Below are 23504 nucleotides of genomic sequence, written 5' to 3' on the forward strand. Positions count from 1 at the left end.
ATGAATATTGTAGCTTCACACTGAAGGCATCAAAACTATGAATTAACACATGTGGAATTATATACTGAATAGAAAAGTGTGAAACAACTGAAAGTATGTCTTATATTCTAGGTTCTTTAAAGTAGCCACCTTTTGCTTTGATTACTGCTCCGCACACTCTTGGCATTCTGTTGATGAGCTTCAAGAGGTAGTTACCTGAAATGGTTTTCACTTCACAGGTGTGCCCTGCCAGGTTTAATAAGTGGGATTTCAAGCCTTATAAATGGGGTTGGGACCATCAGTTGTGTTGTGCAGGAGGTGGATACAGTACACAGCTGATAGTCCTACTGAATAGACTGTTAGAATTTGTATTATGGCAAGAAAAAAGCAGGTAAGTAAAGAAAAACGAGTGGCCATCATTACTTTAAGAAATGAAGGTCTGTCAGTCCGAACAATTGGGAAAACTTTGAAAGTGTCCCCAAGTGCCGTCGCAAAAACCATCAAGCGCTACAAAAAAACCGGCTCACATGTGGACCGACCCAAGAAAGGAAGACCAAGAGTCACCTCTGCTGCAAACGATAAGTTCGTCCGAGTCACCAGCCTCAGAAATCGCAAGTTAACAGCAGCCCAGATTAGAGAACAGGTCAATGCCACACAGAGTTCTAGCAGCAGACACATCTCTAGAACAACTGTTAAGAGGAGACTGTGTGAATCAGGCCTTCATGGTAAAATAGCTGCTAGGAAACCACTGCTGAGGACAGGCAACAAGCAGAAGAGACTTGTTTGGGCTAAAGAACACAAGGATTGGACATTAGACCAGTGGAAATCTGTGCTTAGGTCTGATGAGTCCAAGTTTGAGATCTTTGGTTCCTTTTTTTTTTTTTTTTTTTTACCGTGTCCTGTCGGCTGAGTATTGCTCAGAATTGTTGCCTGAGTGCCAAGAAATTGCCCAACAGATTTACTTTCACAAGTGGAGCATCACAGCTAATGCTTTAAAGCTCTGATTGATATTTATAAAAAAAACTTTATTATAAACTTCTTTGGGAATATTTCAATTGTTATGGACACGGAGACTGAAGTGAAAAGGAAAATAGAAGCTCAAAAAAGAGAGAGATGGGGGAAAAAGGGGAGAAAAAGAGGAAAGAGTGGAGGAGAGAAAGAAGGATGAAGAGAATACAAGATTACACCCTGCTTGCTTATACACCTGCAGCTGTTCTTTTTTTTTTTTTTTAACAAAATAGTACACAGTAATTCTGAATATAAAATGTACTTAGTGTACTTACTTAGCTTACAGCCCAATATAGAACATCTGTGTATCTGTGAACACCTGAAGCTTAACACCTGTGAGTATGGGTGTGGACACGCTTTTGTATACAAGGTTTCTCCACAAAAATATGCAGTAGCGAGTGTGAGGACCCACAGGCCTGCCCCATGGTCCCTGGACGGACACTGAGGAGATCCGAGCCACAGACATCTAAAGGCCCCCCAAAGCACAGGAACCCCAGGAGAACCACCGCCGGGACTACCACAACCCCCCCAGAGAAGAGCAGTGGAGAGTCCCAGGGGAACCACCCAGCAGCGACAGTGCAGAAGCCCCAGGGAGCCGCAGCGACGAGCCCACAGGCCCCGCTGGCAGCCGTCCACGCCCGAGCAGATCCAGCCATGGACCCAGAGGCCCAAGACCCCGGGACACACCACACCCAAGCAGAGGCCAGACAGAGCCCAGGGAGCCAGGCCCCGGCAAGCAGCCACCGGGAGTGAGCCAGCACACACCAAAGCACCCGGCTCCGGACATCGAGAAACAAAAGTACACCAGCGGGCAGAGACTCCAACCACCGGCAGACGGTGTGGCGGCGAGGAAGCTGATCCAGGAGAGGGAGCAGTCCAAGACCCAACCTGTCGCAAAAAAAAACAAAAAAAACAAAAAAAAACAGGCATACACAGTCACAATCACCCACTCCCACCCTCATGCATACACATAAAATCACTCACACCCAACGTAAGGATAAACAACAATGGACGTCATACACTTACTCACACTCCCCATGCATACTCTATACTCACAGGTCCAGGCGCCAGTACCCCCTAGGGGCAACCAGCCCCCAGACCCAGGAGGTGGTCCCCTTCCCTCCTGGGGCAGAGGCAGGCAGACAGCGCCGGTACTGCCCAGACCCGGGTGACCACCATGTCTTTGTGTGGCGCAGAAGAGGTGAACGGATGGACTCTACATGCCTGGTTCCCACCGTGAAGTATGGAGGAGGAGGTGTGATGGTGTGGTGGTGCTTTGCTGGTGACACTGTTGGGGATTTATTCAAAATTGAAGGCATACTGAAGGCTACCACAGCATCTTGCAGCGGCATGCTATTCCATCCGGTTTGCGTTTAATTGGACCATCATTTATTTTTCAACAGGACAATGACCCCAAACACACCTCTAGGCTGTGTAAGGGCTATTTGACCAAGAAGGAGAGTGATGGGAATGTATGTAGGGTTCAGGTCCGGTGACTATGGAGGCCAGATGACCTGGCCTCCACAGTCACCGGACCTTAACCCAATCGAGATGGTTTGGGGTGAGCTGGACCGCAGAGTGAAGGCAAAAGGGCCAACAAGTGCTTAGCATCTCTGGGAACTCCTTCAAGACTGTTGGAAAACCATTTCAGGTGACTACCTCTTGAAGCTCATCAACAGAATGCCAAGAGTGTGCGTAGCAGTAATCAAAGCAAAAGGTGGCTACTTTGAAGAACCTAGAATATAGGAAATATTTTCAGTAGTTTCACACTTTTCTATTCAGTATATAATTCCACATGTGTTAAGTCATAGTTTTGATGCCTTCAGTGTGAAGCTACAATATTCATAGTCATGAAAATAAAGAAAAATCTTTGAATGAGAAGGTATGTCCAAACATTTGGTCTGTACTGTGTACGTATATATATATATATATATATATATATATATATATATATATACACAGGGGTTGGACAATGAAACTGAAACACCTGTCATTTTATTGTGGGAGGTTTCATGGCTAAATTGGACCAGCCTGGTAGCCAGTCTTCATTGGTTGCACATTGCACCAGTAAGAGCAGAGTGTGAAGGTTCAATTAGCAGGGTAAGAGCACAGTTTTGCTCAAAATATTGAAATGCACACAACATTATGGGTGACATACCAGAGTTCAAAAGAGGATAAATTGTTGGTGCACGTCTTGCTGGCGCATCTGTGACCAAGACAGCAAGTCTTTGTGATGTATCAAGAGCCACGGTATCCAGGGTAATGTCAGCATACCACCAAGAAGGACGAACCACATCCAACAGGATTAACTGTGGACGCAAGAGGAAGCTGTCTGAAAGGGATGTTCGGGTGCTGACCCAGATTGTATCCAAAAAACATAAAACCACGGCTGCCCAAATCACGGCAGAATTAAATGTGCACCTCAACTCTCCTGTTTCCACCAGAACTGTCCGTCGGGAGCTCCACAGGGTCAATATACACGGCCGGGCTGCTATAGTCATCCTTTGGTCACTCATGCCAATGCCAAACGTTGGTTTCAATGGTGCAAGGAGCGCAAATCTTGGGCTGTGGACAATGTGAAACATGTATTGTTCTCTGATGAGTCCACCTTTACTGTTGTCCCCACATCCGGGAGAGTTACGGTGTGGAGAAGCCCCAAAGAAGCGTACCACCCAGACTGTTGCATGCCCAGAGTGAAGCATGGGGGTGGATCAGTGATGGTTTGGGCTGCCATATCATGGCAGTCCCTTGGCCCAATACTTGTGCTAGATGGGCGCGTCACTGCCAAGGACTACCGAACCATTCTTGAGGACCATGTGCATCCAATGGTTCAAACATTGTATCCTGAAGGCGGTGCCATGTATCAGGATGACAATGCACCAATGCACACAGCAAGACTGGTGAAAGATTGGTTTGATGAACATGAAAGTGAAGTTGAACATCTCCCATGGCCCGCACAGTCACCAGATCTAAATATTATTGAGTCACTTTGGGGTGTTTTGGAGGAGCGAGTCAGGAAACGTTTTCCTCCACCAGTATCACGTAGTGACCTGGCCACTATCCTGCAAGAAGAATGGCTTAAAATCCCTCTGACCACTGTGCAGGACTTGTATATGTCATTCCCAAGATGAATTGATGCTGTATTGGCTGCAAAAGGAGGCCCTACACCATACTAATAAATTATTGTGGTCTAAAACCAGGTGTTTCAGTTTCATTGTCCAACCCCTGTATATATATATATACTGCTTTGGGATCATTTCAATTACAGTGGACACAGAGACGGAGACGGAGACAAAGAGGAACCAAAAGAAGGAAGAAAGAGAGAGAGGTGGGGCACGGAAAGAATAAAAGAATCGAGGAGAGAAAGAAGGTTGAAGAGAAAACAAGATAAAACCCTAGAAGACTGCTTCTACACCTGCAGTCATCTATACCTGCAGTCAACAACATCTATAATAACAGCATTAATATAGACCTGAATTTAAACACCTGTGGGTGTAAATGTGAGTGTATATAAAGTTTTTCTATAAAAATATGCAATAGCGAGTGTGACGTCTCCCTATGTATTTGATGTAAAACATAAGCACAGTTAGCAGATAGACAGAGGCACTGGGCTGGAAAAGATGGTACTATAATGGGGAGGTGAAAGGCAATGGTCAATGTGATGATAGAGGAGCAGAAGTGTACTGAGGCCTTGCCTTTGAACTAGTGAGCCAGCTAATTGAAACAGCATTGCCAAGGAATAGGCTTTAAGCTTTTATTCAGTTTGGTCTCATTACAGGGGGTCAGTCCGTGCTTTTCTCTCCACATGGCAATAAGTCATACCCCACCTTTTGCCTTCGACATGTTGCCCAGCTGTGTCCCCTGGGGGCCCACAGTGCTGAGGCCCATGGAGTGCAGAGGGATTTAGACAAGGTCTTGAGAAAATGCAGCCTGCTTGCCACTGAGCCCCTTATGGTACTTCTTCACGCCTCTCACCTTGGACTTGACCCTCTGTCTTCTCATGTCTCCTGAGCTCTTCTCTCAGGCACACACACTTCTTTACCCCCGACTCAAGATTTACTGTTAAGAGCAGTGGTTGTCAGGAGGTTTGGACCGTGCACTTTCTAATTCAAACAAATGCTGCGCTGGGGTCAGAAAATTATTGCAGAGGCACAAGGTGTTTCAGATCACTTGCAAGTGTTGAGTGTTAAGTTGATAGAGGGGAGAGAGGAAGAGAGAGAAAAAGACTACTGGCTATGGCATTGTACTGAAAAGCTTGGAAGATTGGGCCATGGAAATATATAATCATGTTTGGATTATGAATCTGAGAATATTATTTAATATTAATATTTTATCAAATAATATTTCGGTCTGTTAAGGGTTGTCCTGTGAATACCAGCCCAGTAAGGCGGTGGTATTAGGACAGAATAGAAAGGTGTGAGACGAGCTCTGACATTATGGAACAGCAAAACTCTGCACACACATGGAATGAATTCACACAATTTCTTAAAATACAAGAATTTATTAACAAAAATAAGTCAACGCAAAGTCAAACATATTTCAATCAACACACTCTTTACTTTGCTAAAACAATCCAACTAAACTACCAAGCAGAATTAAAGAATAACAAAGACTAATAGGCTATGTACAATATAAACAAGTTGATCAAAGATTATTGAGAAACATGACCAAAAGAGTGATGCAACATTACCATGCAATGTTTATGTTTGAGAACCAAGAATTATTTTGAAGGATCTGGAAATGAAGTTAAGTTAGTCTTGGAACCAACTTAGGAAATAATCAGCACACCTTTAGACAACCCTTCACAATGCAAGATCAGGTAAAATATTATTTTAATAAAATAATGTTTTAAAAATAATCTGCTGAATAAAACCAACCTTCTGGATGAATTCTCAACGGTGTCTCATTAGCTGCCTTTATTTGTTGAAATAATATTTAAAGAAATATTATTAAGGGGAATATTTTGGAAAGAGCCAAATCTTTCTGGAGAAATGGGGCTTAATGGTGTTTACTTAGTTATCATATTTAGCAAAATTGTGTTAGGGACACATTATTTACTGGATTGAAAACTAAACCTTTCTGGGTAAATATTATTTGGCAGCAAGCACAGGTCCTTAGCTGTTAGCGGTTAAGCTAACAAAGGAGGCTGATAGCTTAGCACCAGAATCAAACACACACCTTTAAAAATACAGTCAATAAAAGGGTTAAAATACATAAGCGTAGAGACCGCGTCTCTGTAGGGAACCTCTCTGGGACAGTTTGCTTATGCAGGCCTCATAAAGAAAGTAAGCAATGCTTACACCTTAATTTCCCGTTCATGAAAGAAAATACCCGATACACATACAGTATTTCATTCGTACTTAACTTTGCATATGATCGCTTGATCTTATGACATCCTTGGATCCAGTTTGAAGAGTTTATGTCTTTTTGCCAGCAAAGAGACATTAGCGCGCTGTCTCCTCCTATCCCGATGATCACCGGTGTGGAAGAGGCAGGATGTAGCAAAAGCTGTGCTCTTATTTGGGCAGTGACGTCACAGGAAGTCCGCAGTTATCCCGTTTCCCCCTTCTGAAGTTGTGCTGAAAGTCGGTTAAATGCAATTTATTTTGAAGGTTCCAGAAAAGTTTGTACTGGAGTTTTAATGTTGTTTCCATGGCTGTGGGTCCCAAAAACCAAATAAACTGGTAAATAAGCAAATAGACTGATACAGTGCTGGTCTCTTATCACAAAAAGTGATCAAAGCAAATGGAATGATATCTTGTGCCATGCTAAGCGAACTTCTCATTTCGCAGAAGGGTGGTCAGCCTTGCTGCCGTAGCTGTAATCAGTGTCCCACAAGCTCCAGTTGTTTGGTATTGGTGGTATATGTTAATCAGCCATGTAAGATAAACAGAAAATGCAGAAGCAGCAGGCAAACTGTGGTAGAATTTAAGGTTGATGTTTCTTTAATGTTCTTTTTTGATGTACGTTTATATCCTATAGGGTATAACACTGTACCTATATAGCAAAAAATGACCACATTATGCTATCGGTGTAGAATTATACCCCTTTTGCCTTCAAAACAGCCGCTGAGGCATGGACTCAACTAGATAGCTGATGTGTGCTGTGATATCTGGCTCCAAGATGTTAGCAGCAGATGCTTTAGGTCCTCTTAGGTTGAGAGGTGGGGCCTCCATGAATTAGATTTGTTCATCTAGCACATCTCAAATGATCCCCAATTGGACTGAGAAATGGGGAATAAGTCAATACCTGAAATTTGTTGGTATGCTCCTCAAACTATTACTGAATAATTTTGATTAGCCTGCTGAAAGAGGCCACAGCCATCAGAGAATACTATTTCTATGAAAGGGGATATGTGGTCTACAACAATGCTTGGTAGGGACTACGTGTCAAAGTTAAATCCACATGAATGGCAGGACTGAGTTCCCAAGAGGGCATAGCCCATATTTCTGCTCATAACTCAACAACCTTGAGGATAAAATCTATTCCTGTGGCCTAATATGTCATATATATTCTGCCTTGATGTGTTAAGTGATCATGGGTGTATTTATAAACTTCTGGAATACTTTTTTTGGGATAAGAATATGGCAGGAAGATTGGGCATTGTCACGGTCACACCCTCTCCATGTGATGTTTTCCTTCCTACTTCCTGCTTTTAACCCAGTTAGATTCTGACAGTGGAGACATGTTCTAATGAAATTTAGCATAGAATAAAGAAAAAAAAATTAACTGAACTATTGACAAATGTTTAGATTACCTGGAAAAATTCCACAAGGAGTAGATGGTGAATAACATAAAATATTTAATTTTTTTCAGTAATTCCATTAATAAACTGAAAACCTAAATGCAAGCAAAACAGCAATGTCTTATTATATAGATTAATTATGAAAAGAGTGATATCTTTCATGAACTTATTCATGTTAATTTTGTCAATAATGGGTCACAGCTAAATGGAAACCAAAAATTCAGTTTCTCTGAAAATTGTAATAAGAAATTAGACCAAGGATTAGGGATTTTTAATAGACCTGTGCAATCAAGGAAAAGACTGCTGCTACAGAAACTGGCTACTGGGTATGGTTTATGCAAGCATATTAATGGAAAGTTGAGTGAAAAAAAAGTATTGTAAAAAAAAAAAAGTGCAAAACCAACAGTCTTGCAACTGCAGTCTTGAGGGGAATGTAAAACAAAGCCAACTGAGGAGTTTCATGAAGATTCAGAAGGTGTGAATGGAGGCTGAGTGCTTCAACGACCACACAAGGATATATCCAGGGGATACAACAGAAATATTCCTGGTGTTAAGTCACTCCTTAAACCAAGGCAATATCAGCAGTGCCATATCATGGCTAAAGAGAAAAAAAAAAAAAAAGCCTCAGTCATTTCATCTACTTTTTTAACACACTTTTTTCATTTGACTTGATTTGTGGTTTACCCTCCTAGTAACAAGGTTTTAGTGACTGCAAAGCCAGGAGGATTGAGGAGCAAAGCCCAGTCAAGAATTTAGTGAACTACGATCATAGTCAGTGCTTTAAGAGCCATCACACACAGATGTACCCAGGACATGAGCTGCAATTCCTCGCTTAAAGCCACTCCTGGATCCAATCATCTTACCTGGGCTAAGGAGAAAGGAAAAAGCTTGTCTTTATTGCTTGTGCTCTTATTTCACTACACTTTTTCCTTCAACTTAACTTTCCCTTATTATGCTTGCATACAACTCTTTATTGACAGCCAGCTTCATATGGAAATTATCTTTTGTGGTGTCTCCTCCTTGTGAAGAGTTGTCAGTGACTGTCTGCCTAGCAACTGTCATGTCAGGTGTCAGTCAGTCAGTGTGGAAGCTAAAACATAGCCAACATAACATTTCTGTATATAAAACCCTATCTTTGGGCTTATGTAAAATTTACATTTTCTGAAAAAAAAAAAAAAAAACAATGGAAGAGAGAGATTTCTTGCTGTTAATCATAATTATCGAAATTAACAGAAATAAATGCCTATAATAGACAACTTTTGTGTAGTGAATCTTTGCAATAAATAGTCGATTTTCAGGCTTATTTAAATGCACCTGTGAATGTTTTAGAGACGCAGGACTGTAGAATTACATAATAAAGTGTAACCTCGTGTCGAATATGAAAAGCTGTGCAAGAATCCACCTGTACTATGGCTGCATGTGAAGTCCAAAGAGTGCTCCATGCAGAGGCAAACTGGGATTTGGAGAGGATCACCGTGCGATTGAGGGAGGGACTAGAAACGTGCATAATATTCCTTCCTCTGTGGGACTTGCTGCTAGCAGGTAGAGCATCTCTGCAGTCCGCCGCTCAGCTGTCATTCTCAGCTGTCCAGCGCGTCCAGCTTCTACAGGAAACTTTCAGCACTGCAATCGGTAAGTGATAAGTTTTTATTCTTCTAAAACTAAGCGTGAGTGGTTGAATGAGGCAGTGCTCCTATCTGGACTCGAAGAAAAGTGCTGCCTGTAAAGTTTCAGTTTCTTCCGATAGGAATTCTGATGAATTGACGTGAAGCGCGCTTTTTGCAAATAAGATGCGCTTCTTTTTTGCTTGTTTCAGATTTATTTATATATATATATATATATATATATATATATATATATATATATATATATATATATATATTAACAAATAAAAAAAGTACTCATATATTTCCATAACTTTTTTTCCTATTGATTTATTGCCCCCCTTTAAATAGTACAAGGTTATTATTACGAACAGGGTCTCTGCTGTGACTGACTGAACTCGCGCATTTATCTCGCTCGGTATTTCAGCGCTTTATTGCAAAATTGCCTCGATTTAGAAAAAAAACAAAAAAAACAAGGTGAGACAAGGATCTGAATGGCAGAACTGATTTGAGTTTTATTCACTCTGTGTATGGGCACTCTCACCCACCCTCCTCTGAAACAAGCGCATCTGACTCTTTGAGCTGCTGAACATCTGCACGCATTGAACGCCTTGCAGTCTGTCAGCAGCTGCCACAGTCTAGAAATGCCAAATTGCTTAACATATGAATGTGAGGAAGATGGGGACCTGTGTTGCAGAATGCCACTGCACATATACGCCGTTTCCCCTGCAATGTACTAATCCTGCAGCGTTGCGTCTGGTTAAGTGAGAAGTAAAATGTGTGGGAGCGGGTTGCGGAGGAGGAGAGGAAAGGGGAAAGATGGGAAGAGGGGAAGGAGGAGGGAGAAGAAGTGGGTTTGATGAAAGAAGGTGATGGCATAATGGGAAGGGAGAGAGACAGACAGGGGAAGTGATGGGAATGTTAGATTTGTATAGCATGAAATCATTTATTTAAATAAAGATCCAGTACAATATTATTTTTTAATAGCTTCTAGACTGAGTAATGAGGCTTCAGTTTGTAGAAACCCAGTTCAGATTTATTTTCTCCCTTTTTTCACCCTCCCTCCCAACCCCTCGCACAAACACAGCATATACTACAGACTTGCACACACCAAGTGTAAACAATGTGTGATAGATAGCTCATCCCACCCTGCCTGGGCTGTTTGCATGTTGATCCATTCAGCAGGCCCTGCTTCTCCTGTCTGCAGAGTCCGTGATGAGTTACTACATGGATCCAGTTTCTTCCTACCCAGCCCTTCACCCCTGTGACCGTCTGGGCGCAACGGTAGGACCTCCGTCGTAAATTATCTCTGTGTTAGGGCTACCTACCACGCAGCTGGCTTGCAGTTAGAGGAGTTGAAGTGTGTGCGCATACGTGTGTCAGGAGCTCACTTTGTAGGAATGTGTGCAGAAACCTCTGCCTGTATGTTTGGCAATTCTGGATTCCATCAGTACATAAAGTGCTCACTCTTTCTGAACAGTTTAATCAACCAGAATTACATTAATACTGTTTCTGTTTTTACATACTGTTCCTCATGACTTCATTTACAATTAGGACACAATTGTTGAACAACACAGCTTTTTGCCCTGGGTTGCACAACCACCCTGCATAATGCACTTCTATTTAGCAAGTAATATGGTAAATCATGAGACCTGCAGGCCTCCAACGTTGCCCCTAAACAATTTGACAATGCTTACTGACACTGAGGCTTCTTTCAGTATCCAGAATGAGAACACCGAACACAGAGTCAGAGACGGCAGAAGGTGGGAACATTTGAATTCCTGTCAGGTGAGCATTTGAAGGGTGAAGGCCAAGGAGCAGCAAAATAAATGTCTCCATTTGTATGCAGAGCACCAGCACATTAGGATAATAGACTGAGGTTACATGCAAATGGCAACCCCACCTTGGTCTGATAGACAACACGGAAGGATGCATCTACAGAGAACCTAATTGGCTCAGGTGGTGAGGCTTGCCTTTGAAATTGAGAAGACTGTATACCATGGTTGCTTGGTCAAAAGGTGAAACCATGTCACTTTGGTGACTTTTTTTCTCCTGAATTTACATACCGGTAAATTTTAGCAAAAAAGCAACGGATCAAGTCCCTGTTGGATCCTAAAGACTTAGAGACAAACAGAAGTTATGAAAACTCACTGCTTCTGTTTACTTATAGGGAGGCGCTTCTGTGCAAAAAAATTATTTCATCTTTCTAAATAATTATTGTGTGAAGCTTATACAGGATAACACACAATCCTTAAGGCGTGACACATCATTGCTAGCGCAGAGTTTTTCACATAGCTTAAGTTTACAATACCTCAAACCTTGGTTGAATGTTATTTTTTATATAAAAGGAAACTTTTAATTTCTTTAGGCATTGCTGATAAATCAAGGTGTAACTCTGGTCATTTTTAAAATATGGAAAAGGCCTTAATAGTCATGGGAAAATAAAAAAATAAAATAGCCAAGATATCAGGACGAGAATTGTGCATCTCTAACTCTAAGTGTTGTTCATCAAAAAGGGTCCTCGTTCATTTGTTTAAACTATTAAATGCAAGTATAAACACCATTGGTATGTACAGTCATGATTATGTTCAGGTAGGACACTAGAAGGACTTGAGTGTCCTAGAGACAAACGTTTTTTGTTTTTTTTTTGGTTTTTTTTAATGTGCATATCAACACTAGAGCAATAGCATAAGACCTTTTTAATTTTGTTTTCCACAGTGAAACAAGTTCATGCACTGAAATGCCACTCAGAAAGGATGAAGCCATTAATCCAAAAGCAACATAAAAAGCCAAATTTCAGCTTGCAAATGCACTCAGGGACAACGACCTTATTTTTGGAAACATGTCCTGCTGTGTAATGAAAATAAAACTCAAGTATTTGACCATAATGACCATTGTTACATTTGGAGGAAAAAGGGGGGAGGCTGCAAGCCTAAGAGCACTATCCCAAATTTGAAGTACATGGGTGGCTGCATTATGTTGTGTTATTTTCATGCCAGTGGGATTGGAGCACTTTACACAATAGATGGCATAATGAGGAAAGAACAAAATGTGGAGATATTTAAGTAATATCTCAGGACATCTGCCAGGAAGTTATAGTTTGAACAAAAATGTTTCTTCCAAAGTATCAATGACCCTAAGCATACCACCAAATTAGTTGAAAAGTGGCTTGAAGACAACAAAGTCCGTATTTTAGAATAGCCGTTACAAAGCCTTCATTTCAGGTGCCCTACTAACCAGACTCTGTTACAGCAGTTCTATCAGGAGGCAGCAAAGTACTCTGGGAAGCTTGTGAAAGAGTACCAAAAACATCCAACCCAAGTCACTAAATGTAAATACAGTGCTACCAAATACTAAGGAAATAGTACAATGACTTTAAAAACAGTTGTAAAATATTTTCTCCATCATTTCATAAATAGAGATTTAACTTTAATTCGTCATTTAACAAATATAACAAATTTTGGTAATTAAAACAGAGATGAAACAGGAAAAGTTTAGTCTGATTTTTGGTTAAGAGTCTATCTTCATTTAAACAATTAACAATAACCACACTGCTTTAAGATAAATATTGTCTTCTTTGTCATAGAATATACTCAGTTTCCCACTGTGTTCTAAGAGAAAAGAGCTTACAGCCATTTTGTTTTAGCTACAAATGCATTTTAAGTATTGGTACGAACTATTACATTTTATTAAGCCATTCATGATTGTCCAAATGTAGTGTTCTGAAACAATGTTTCATTTTCACTACTGAAGCCCTCAAATACTGCCACTCACAAAATGCTTTTAAAGTTGGTAACTAAGGGACGTCTTTATCAGCTGGCTCTGTCAGCACAACAGGACAATTTAAAAACGGCTTTTTTTATAGTTTCAAAATGAGATTTCCAAATGAAGATCCAATGAGGTTATTGTTAACTTTAAGCACCATCTTTATATCTAAATCTCATAATAATAGCTTAGACTTGTTTAGGCAAATTTGCATACTGGCAGCAGCTAGCTTAATGAAAAAGAGTTGGTATCTTAAAATGATTAGGTTGTGTATTCTTCTCACCATGCTTCTAACGGGCAGAGTTGAGGTGGGAGCTTAGTTATACAAAAACTTAGTAATTGTGAGCATAGACAAGGAGTTAAGAAGATATTTGTGAAAGTTCAATTATTAAGATCATAGCGATGAATAAAAAAATCAAATAGAGATTGCTCAAACCCAAGGTGAAGCCTAAAAGGTTGTTGCTGAATTGCTACACTCAAGCCACAGAAGTTTTAAACATTTTTGCAAAAATCCAAGGCAGTCTGGCCTGTTGAAGATCACACTAATATCAAATGTGTGGCAATGCTGGAACGTTGCTCTCTCAAAGCCGTGTATTTTCATGCAGTGTGCCATAGAAATGCAAGATGGATTCAAAATAATTTGCCTGGGGTAGAACAGCAGGTCGTGAATCACAAGACTTCACAGATATGAAGGAAAACAACCTTAAAACAGTCAACCACGAAGAACAAATGTGCTACATACAGTATGTAAGAATTGGTTTATATGGATTGTTGGTGAAGAAAATTCAGCCAGGGAAATGCACTCTAATGGTGATTGATTATTTCGAGTTCCCAGTTTCTGTACAAAGATATTACTTATCACAATGACATGTCTTTCTGCTATAAGGAACATGTTAAAATAATTGAAAACAGTACAAATACTAGTAAACTTTAATTGCATGTTGAGTTTTTCTTTTACAGTAGACATTGCGCCCCGGTGACACAAGAAAAAATATGTAAACAATCAAAAATCAGTAGGGCTGTGTGCACTAACAGGGAATCAGTGCTGTAGAAACCTGATGGAATCAGAAAATAAATAAACCCATATAACTCCTTCCTTTCGGACAGTTAGAATTAAATGGTGTGTTTATCAGCAGAGGCCTTCTGGATTTTCTAGAAGTGTAAATGCATTGTGATTGCTAAAAAGGTTTAATTCTTTGATTCATTTAATTTCATTTCACTTCGTTTCTCTTCATCTGAAAGTTCACATCACTTTATGAACCTTTGAACAGCAAGGAAACAAAGGGCTATTTGTGACTTTTCAAACAGAACCTTAAAGGCATTGCCTTGTAAGCCCCAAATACACAGTCCCAGAGTTTTTCCAGCTAACTTAAGATAAGCAAATGTTCTCAATTAAAGTGGATTTTTGGCATAATCCTACCAAGGTTTCTGCTCATAATAGGGTTAAAAGAAGAAAAAATTCACATAATACAAAAAAGTTGCAATATTTGATGGAGATAAAGCAGATAGAAACAAATTTCTGAAGTAGCAAAATATTCACAAAGGTAGACTTTATGTAAATCCCTATCAAAAATAAAATGTTTTCAAATAAACACAAACTGCTGGCCCAGCTTTAAGGTTGTTCTACACTCACACTGACCAAAAGATACTTCGGGTTTGATTTTATCATGTTTTATCTTTGTTTTATCAAGAAATCTCCCATGTAGCTCCTTCCGTGTCTAACTAACTTTCCGCACTTGCTGACAAACTCAATAGAAGATAGCAGCGCTCCATGCAAATCTCTTGAAGCTGCCCTCCTTGATCCTCAGACCACATTAGCCATCCTTGAAGCTGGATGATAAATGCTGCTCGGCCTAAACAGAGGCTGCTTATCAGATCACTTTGTCTGCCAGGTTGTAAGATACACAGATGACAAACAACATTGGAAGGCTCAAATTGTGGTTAGTTTTCTGTCACACATTGTTCAAATGTCAAATAAATAAATGTCCCTCTAGTGGGACACTACCTGGAAAGGTTTAAAAATATAATACATGCAAATGAGCTATAGCATGACGAGTTTGGTATTATACTCAGTATTTACAATGCTAGGTCAAAACTAAAAAAGAAAGCACAGACTACCTTGGTCACTTAATTATTGTGAGAAATTCACCTTTCATCCCAAAATGTCAAAAACATTTCCCTTTGCCTTTGTTTGTTGTCAAATGAAGGTTGTGATTTGCTAAAAATGGCCTAGTGGCTATCTCCCTCCCTGCTCTCTCTGTATCCAAACAGAATTCAATATCTCCTCTGGCTCCTGTGTCAAGTGCTGACTTTAGACTTCCCCCTCATTTGGTTCAGCTTCTTGCATGAACATTTTAGTGATAAGCTGCAGCAAAAACAAAATAAAACACACACACAGCAAAGATAAACCCTATGAGTCAAATTTAGATTTGAAGCTTATCTGCACATAAAAACAGAGAAAAAATGCAGCTTTCAAAACCAGGGTTACTCTTTAAGTAAAAGCTACAATGCAGATTCCTCTGTTTTACCTTCATAAAGCTCACAAATGGATTATGAACAAACCATTTTAAATCTGTCAACATAGAATATGTTCGGAATCAATTTCTCAAATTTTGTATGTTTTGCCAGCTGTTTTAGTTTCTAATTGAAAGTAGTAAAACACAAACATTTGCATCAGGTTAACATGGACAGAATGCAGAAATTGCAAATATGTATAGATGCAAGGTATCTGTAAAGCATGTGTCCGCTGTTTGTCTCCAGAGACAAAGTGGAGGAGTGGCAATGGGCCCTCAGAACCAGCTCTCAGGCGTGGTCCACCCCCAGCAGCAGTTTTACCCCTCACAGCCCATTCATCCACATGAAATACCCCTTCAGGAGGTCCCAGAGGGCCACAACATGTGTCCTACAGGTAAGAAACTTTGCCTGAAATACAGTGTGAGATTGATGTTACATCACTTTGAACATGGCTGCAGGTGCCATGAAAAAAAAAAACAACAACAACAAAAATTAGATGGACCACAACAATATCTTAATGGTTGCAATTAGTATACAAAATACTTACTATGTTGCTATAAAGAGTCTGGGAAACGTTTTTTATACCATTTGTGTCCAGACTTTGTCACATTCTGTCACGTTAGAGTGATTACATCCAACGCAGTCTATTGGGATTTTATGTGACAGACCAACCCAAGGTGGCAAACAGTTGTAAGGTTGAATGAAAATGGTACATAGTTTTCAAAATGTCTTTCCATTAAAAATAAAAAACTGATAGTTTGGTATGAATCTGTGTTGTAATCCCCTTTCAGTATTTCCCCAACGATTTCAGTCTTGGGGTTGAGGAGGTGCAGATGTACCAATGGGCTTTATCTGAAGTGCGTGCCTGAAATGCATGCATAAGGTTCTAGGTAAATTAGAATTTTGAATGCAGTAAGAAACTAACTTATTTAGTATTTATGCCTGGTTCACATGGCAGGATTTTTATGCCGCGTGTGGTGTGTCAAGAGTGATCTAGTCTGCTCGGAAGGACGTCGGGACCGATTGTCTAGCTCCAATATACTACCATGTGGGGTTCAGCGAGGACAAACAAGCAGGCAGCCTATTGAATGTGATATGCAGCCAATCAGAAAGCAAGATGACAGAAACATGGAGGGGAATTCCTTTGAACTCATGTATGATTTCAAGAGGTTTTGGGAGATATACCGTCTGATGTCTGAATGTTCGTTAGTGAAATCTGTTCATGTGTGGTGTGTTGTGCTTGCTGTGGGGCTGGACACCACACACTGTAGGACCAAACCTGTTATATCTACAATTTTTCATTGTCATGTGTGTGGTCCCTCCGGTTTTGAAAATAAACCGACCAATTTTAAAACTTTGCAATGTGAACGAGATATTGTATGTCAACCGAGAAAAAAATAAATTGGCAAATGAAAAACTTTGGCTAAAATGGTTGGTCACACATTGACGGTGATGTTCTTGATCTAGCATACACATCTTAAATCAATTTTAACAGTGCTCACACCTGTCAAACTCAATGTCATGCTACTATCATTTCAGAGGACATAACATTGACTTATTCCTGTTTTCTGGGGATATCTTTCAGCTATAATTACACTCTGGTGTAAACTCCGGACTCATTTTAATCTTAAACATGAAACTAACCTGTGGAGATTCATATTCATTGCAGTTGAGTTTTGAGGTAAACATATTTCTGTCTCCACGAAACAAGTTATACAAGCAAACCTGCACATAAGCACATACAAGAAGTCCCATCATTGCCTGTTCTCCCTGATTGGCCGCACTTGGGATGCTGGTTGTGCTGACCATGAGGCCAGTGCCTTTACCAGATACCACCACTCCAATCCGTAGGTTTAAATATGTCTTCTTCCTTCTGTACTTCTGGGGACAGAGACATTCCCTGAATATTTGCTGCCCCCCTCTCATCTCCTTTTAGGTTTTATTTAATTGTTTTTCAAATTAGTTTTATTTTAAGCTGGAACATTCTTTCCAGTGCATTTGCCCGTGTTTGACTCTGGCCTCTTGTAGTTCTCAAATGTGATTGATGGTGGTGGACTGGGATGCACGCCATGGGAGGAGAGTGGGGGTGCCTGAGGGACACAAGCTTTCTTCCGTCACCTCCTTGTGCTGGATGCAAGGGGGCAAGATAGGGGGCCAAAGGGCGGCCATCTTTTTCCCAAGCCTCAAGCTCAGTCCCAGGAGAGGTGGTAGTGAAGGGAGATGGGTTTGGGAAAGGAGTTGGGGGCTAAATAAGCAGAAATGTGTGTGTGTATGCATATTTGTGACTGCATGAGAGGGAGTGAGTATTTGATGGGATTTGCTGAAGCTTGTTGCCAGAGATACACTCCTTTGGAGCGTTTGCTTCATTCCTCCTAGCGTTAAACTGTTGACGTAAACATTGCTGCTGAGTGGAAAAAAAATGACCGTATGTTGACCTTTTTTTCGGTTGTCCGCCTCTTGAATCAAAGCACACCACATTTTCAAAATTTTTAGACACCTGGAGATTTTCATGGCATTTATGTCTTTGCAGTGGTGTCATAAAGAGTTGCTGAGGTTTCTGTGCTGCAGGCGCATGCCGTTATGAGTTGTTGCTAACCACAAAAGCAGCTAAGAACCTCTCACACAGTCTCTACATGCTGAGCCGTTGCTTTGACTCATTTCTCTAAAACTGAACTGTCTCTCTTTAAGGAAAATGCTCTTGCTTTCTTCATATACGGTGTCTTATAACAGGGTTCGCACCCCTTGAACTTTTCAGATTTTGTCATGTTACAACCACAGACTTTAATGTTTGTTATAACAACACAAAAACAGTTTTCAAATGTAAAAAAATAGAAATGACAATTAAACCTCTGCCCCAGACTCAAGTCTTTTAGACCATCAACTGTGACCAGCTTCTTTGGACCTGCTGAAGAAAAGCATGCCCAAAATATGATGCTGCCACCTTCATGGTTAACCATAGGGTAGGCGTGCTCAGGATGATCTTCAGCTTTAGTTGTCTGTTAGTTAAAAGGCAAAATCTAGGACAAAAAGGCTAACTTCAGTCTCATCTGAGCAGAGCACCTTCTTCCACATGTTTTCTTTGTCCCCTATGGCCTACGGCATGCTGTTTTATAGCTTTCTTTCAGCAATGATTTTCTTCTGCACAACTAATAGTTGGCTTGCCAACACATACTCCTAGTCAAGCTGTGGATCATTGCAGCTCCACCAGAGTAATGACAGGCCTCTTAACCTCTTCTCTGATTAAAGTTCTCCTTCCCTAGCCTCTCACATTGGGTGTACACATTGAACCACAATCTTTGAAAATTTTAAAGCTTGGGATATACTTTTATAAGTTTTAAGTTGTAAACATCTCTACAACATAATCCCTGACCTGCCTACTGTGTTCCTTGGTCTTCACGATGCTGTTTGTTGAGTTCTTAACAGATCCTTTGGGTCACAAAACCATGAGTTTCATGCTGTGGATTAAATTACACAGGGGCGGACTAAGCTGTCTGACTACAGGACTTGTGAAGAGCAATTGATTGCACGAGATTTTATTCAGGGGTATCTGAGAAAAGGGAGCTAAATTAAAATGTTTGTTGGAACACATGTATTGTTTTAAAATACATTGGAATTTGTCATTGCACCAGGACAAAATGGAAAAGGGTACAAAAGGTATGAATACTGTTACAAGACATTGCAAGGGAGGCCAAAAAAACTTCAAGAATACTGTTATAAGAATGCATCGATGTATAGTGTATAGTTTTGTTTATATCTTTACTACAAATGCCAATAATTGTGGTGGGCAGTGTATGTTCTGTCTAATGAAGCAGATAAGTGAAATTCCTCTGAAATCCATCCACTCATTAAAAAATGTGATAGAATTTGATTAAACTGACTGACCTTGTTATTGTAGGCTGTGACCTTTGATACAAACATTTAAATAAGCAATACATTCATTTTAGAAATCCCACATTTTTATTCATGTTCATTGTTCAATTTTGTATACATTTTATGTGGAATTCCAAAGTACATATCTTTAGAGAGACACAATCTGTCTTCAGATAAGTGTTTAGCTGACAGTATACATGCCTCAGAACTAAGACTTAATGTAATAATTATATACTGCATAATATGTTGGATTTTTAGTTAAAAAGTAAAAAAACATTTGAGCAAACATCACTTTTTTTCATTACTAATAGATGGAGTGTTTGTAAAATGAAATGTGGCAGTGTGAGAAAGAAACAGTTTAGAACAGATGTGAGGCGGGGATGTTGGAAGTTGGAAAAAAAAAGAAAAAACTTTGCATGTTTGGCCCAGAGCCCAATGTCACACACAGTCCTTCCTGACGACAGCCATGCCATGGTGATGTTTACACTGAAACTGCTCCACTTTTTAACCATCCAACACTCACACCAAGGGGATCTGTTGTTAAAACCCACTTTGAAAATTATCAATACGTGTGAGCATGTGGGGAAAAAAAGAATGAAGGAAAACAAGATGAAGTGCGTTTGTCTGCACAGTATCACTGAAATCCAAGCGCACATATATCCTACATACAAGTGTACACCCCGCTAACATCCTGCAGTGATGCCGCTCTCCACGTATTCATTCATTAAATTCACACCCTGCACTCTGGTGAGTATTGTATTTCAGCATCCTTCCATTCAGGTAAGCAAACACACACACACACACACAGACACACACACACACACACACACACTCACACACACAGACACACACACGCACACACACACACACACACACACAGATAGTACACCCATCCACTGCCAGGTACTTGTGTGTTCAGTGTCCATTTAAACATGCACTCACATTTAGTGCATGGAGCCACAGCTGTGATTTTGCACTCAGGGACCATTGGCCTGCGTTTTATTTGATGTGATTTGACAGCTGGACAGTTGTAAAAGGAGGGGAGTTGTGGGGGATCAAGCAAAAGGAAGAGGGAGGAATACAGTTTTGGGAGAGAGGACGGATCACAATACGGGATAAGACACAGGACTGCAACTGTGATAGTGGGAGAAGAGCAGACAAAGAGGAGGGTCAGAGATGTGGAGCTCTGGGTTGTTAGGTGGTAGTGGTGGGGAGACAAGAAGTGGGAAAGGGGGACGGGGGCTTCGCCTCTGATGAGGGGCACGTCCTCAAGGGCGCAGGCCCATTTTTTATTTCTAAAAGTAAACAGGCAGCCTGCTGGGGTCCGGGGGGTTATGGGAAAGGAGGAAACAGTGATGCTAATCAGACCAGTGCACACTTCCCCCTCTAACAATAAAACAAAACAAGAGTGGAAACGCGGAAAACCAGCAGACAACTGTGGAGGAATGGGCTGCATAGCTGCCATGGTCCTATATTTGAACCCACACAGCATGATGTAAACACCAAGGCTAGTCAATTAACAGAGGGAACAGGAACAGACAATCTGTTTCTACCAGTTGGAACAATTGTAGATTTTAGTTTTAGGTTTTGGTGAATGATGAGTGGAGATATATTTGGTAAAACAGCAAAACACTGGCTCTGAGAAGTAACATTTCAAAAAAAGCTACCGTGCTAGTCTTGAACACCGCCTGAACAATTAACCCATGTATTTAAGTCTGATTTTATTCTTTCTTTAAAACTGATGCATTAAAAAATAGGGGTGTATGGCAGTACAACCAGCTCATGATGATACAATATTGGGTTCAGGAGATCCAGATGTGATGAGCAGTACTTTTAGGAAGATAAAGAATATAAATTATTTTTGTTTTCACAAAAAAAGATTTTAATATTTCACAAGCTCTGCTTTAGATAATCTGTGAACAGTCCTGGTTTAACTTGTTTATTATATATATTAAAGGTTTTATTATTGTCTAAATATAAGGAGATCCAAAAATTACAACTTTTCTTTTGTTTACATACAGCAACATAATCTTTGCTCAGTCTAGAATTATCTAGCTCAGGTTTATTCTGTATTTTATATGTTGTGCCAGAGAAATGCTATTTCAGTAACTCTTAAATTGACCTCCTTAGGGATCAGACGCTCCGAAGCAGAGGCTAACTTTAGCATGGCTAGCAGCTAATGGCTAGCTAGTTGCTGTGTTGTTACAGTACTTACAAATTGTTTGTATCTTGTCTGTCTGTCTTTCTGTTACTGTTTCTTTTTTCAACTGAGTAGGCCTACCATAAATGCTGCTGATATAAATGTGGTGGAGGTGTTTTTGACTGTTTTTGTGACTGAGTGCTGGTCAACAATCCAACAAGCACTGTTGCAAACCCCTTAGTTTTGGATGTCCTAAACGTCGCTAGAAGATGCTAAATAACGTCTGCTTAATTTGTCCATATGATTATAACTTTAATGGGTCCTGTGGTAGAGAGGAATTGTTGAGCAAAAAACACCCACAATTTTAAGTTAAGTCAAGTTTATTTATATAGCGCTTTTCAGCAACAAGGCACTCAAGGCGCTGTTTTAGCTACATATTAACTTTCTTCTGTCAATTTGTGGTTTTTAATGTACAATTCCAACTATTCTCCTTTATTTAGGCAAAAGTAAATCCAAAGGAACACTCTGCCATTGTTTTTTATTTTATTTAAGAATTTATTGATTTTTCAGTGTAGTTTGTTTTTGCATGTCTGATTTGGTTTTTAACCTTATGGTCCACTTAGGAGCCTACAAAAAATCAAAACAAAACTAGCAAAACAAACTTTTTTTTACAACTGCAAGCAAAGTCTTTTCTTATGAGCAACTTATCTATAGTTTGGAAGTGAAGGGGCGCTCATCTTCTGAATTGATTGCAAGTAAGAGAGAGACTGGGGTGCTTTCAAATGGGACAGGGAGGACAGCAAACGCTGCTCATTAACAAGAGTAAGACATTATTTATGTCAGAGGCTCCAAAAGATAAGAAAAAGTCATCATTTTTGTTGGCTGTCGTTTTTTTTTGTTTGTTTGTTTTTTTTAAAGGGTCACAATAGTGGGTTTGAAAATTTGCAAAATATAGCAAAATGCTTAAAGCATGAACCCCATATCTGGGGCTCATAGTAAAAGCTATTGGTGTTTTAAATATACACTCCTACTGAAAAACCATCTAAACGGGACCTTTTTATCTTCCCTAATCAAGAGTATCATAAGTTTTATTTCCAGGAAGAATTTGTGTGGTAAGTTCCTTTTGCTAGTGCAATGACTCATTGCAGAGCTTAGCTGGAGAACACACAGTTCCAAAAGCTATGCAATCATTGATGGGAAATGATGCAACAGATACCAGCTCATCAGGAAATGTGGGGCTTTAATGAGCCCTTAGAGAGATTTCCCATTGTTTGAATATATATATATCATGAGGCAAAGAGATATTTTCTTACTCCTGAGTGTGACCTAAAAATTAATGCTGTGAATATGTCTTTATGTCTGTGTCTGTTTTTAATAAATGTCTGTTTTTAATAAATTTGTTTCACAGAATAGTCAAGTTCAGTCTGACTATGAGTTAATCTATTAACTGTAATAAGGAGACTTTATACAATCGAAAACAATGTCAGCTGCCTATAGTTTGCTACTGTATGTCTGATTACCATGACTGTTGACTGTAAAGCACAGTAAATTAAAAACAAATACTTCCCAAATAAGCCTTTAGCTCTGAGGTAGAAGAGGCTCTTCTTAAGACGTGCTTTTAAAAGTGAGGAGGGAGGGGAAGACGAAGAGAGGGAAGTCTGGGAGGCAAAGAGTCTCAGAGGGGGGTGGGGATAATTGAATTATCTGCACAATGGAGTGATGGGGGGCACGTGGTGCCACTAATGGAGGAAGAGATGTCCTTTTTAGCGAAGCTAATTGTTCAGAAAAGAGCTGAGCCTTTGTTCAGGGAGGCCCCCGCTACTTTCCCAGTGCACTTACATGCACGTTATTCAGTAGCAGACGCGCATACTATTGGATG

The 23504-nt window shown here is 40.1% G+C and overlaps 1 protein-coding gene across 3 annotated transcripts in view; it reads left to right on the plus strand.

Annotated features, from left to right (window-relative positions):
* The first annotated feature begins 9282 nt into the window (after positions 1–9282).
* The window catches only part of ets1 (v-ets avian erythroblastosis virus E26 oncogene homolog 1), a 43208-nt gene continuing 28986 nt past the window's right edge, over positions 9283–23504 (plus strand). The window contains exons 1-3 of one of the 3 annotated variants that reach the window (XM_047392199.1): positions 9283–9364; positions 10544–10620; positions 15862–16009. In XM_047392199.1, the coding sequence (XP_047248155.1) occupies positions 10552–10620; positions 15862–16009 (217 nt within the window). In that variant the 5' untranslated portion in view covers positions 9283–9364; positions 10544–10551. Of the gene's footprint in view, positions 9365–10518; positions 10621–15861; positions 16010–23504 lie in introns of all 3 variants that reach the window. The other 2 variants (XM_047392198.1, XM_047392197.1) reach the window with 2 other exon arrangements.

This window comes from Girardinichthys multiradiatus, chromosome 18, assembly GCF_021462225.1.
Source record: "Girardinichthys multiradiatus isolate DD_20200921_A chromosome 18, DD_fGirMul_XY1, whole genome shotgun sequence".
NCBI classification, from domain to species: domain Eukaryota; kingdom Metazoa; phylum Chordata; class Actinopteri; order Cyprinodontiformes; family Goodeidae; genus Girardinichthys; species Girardinichthys multiradiatus.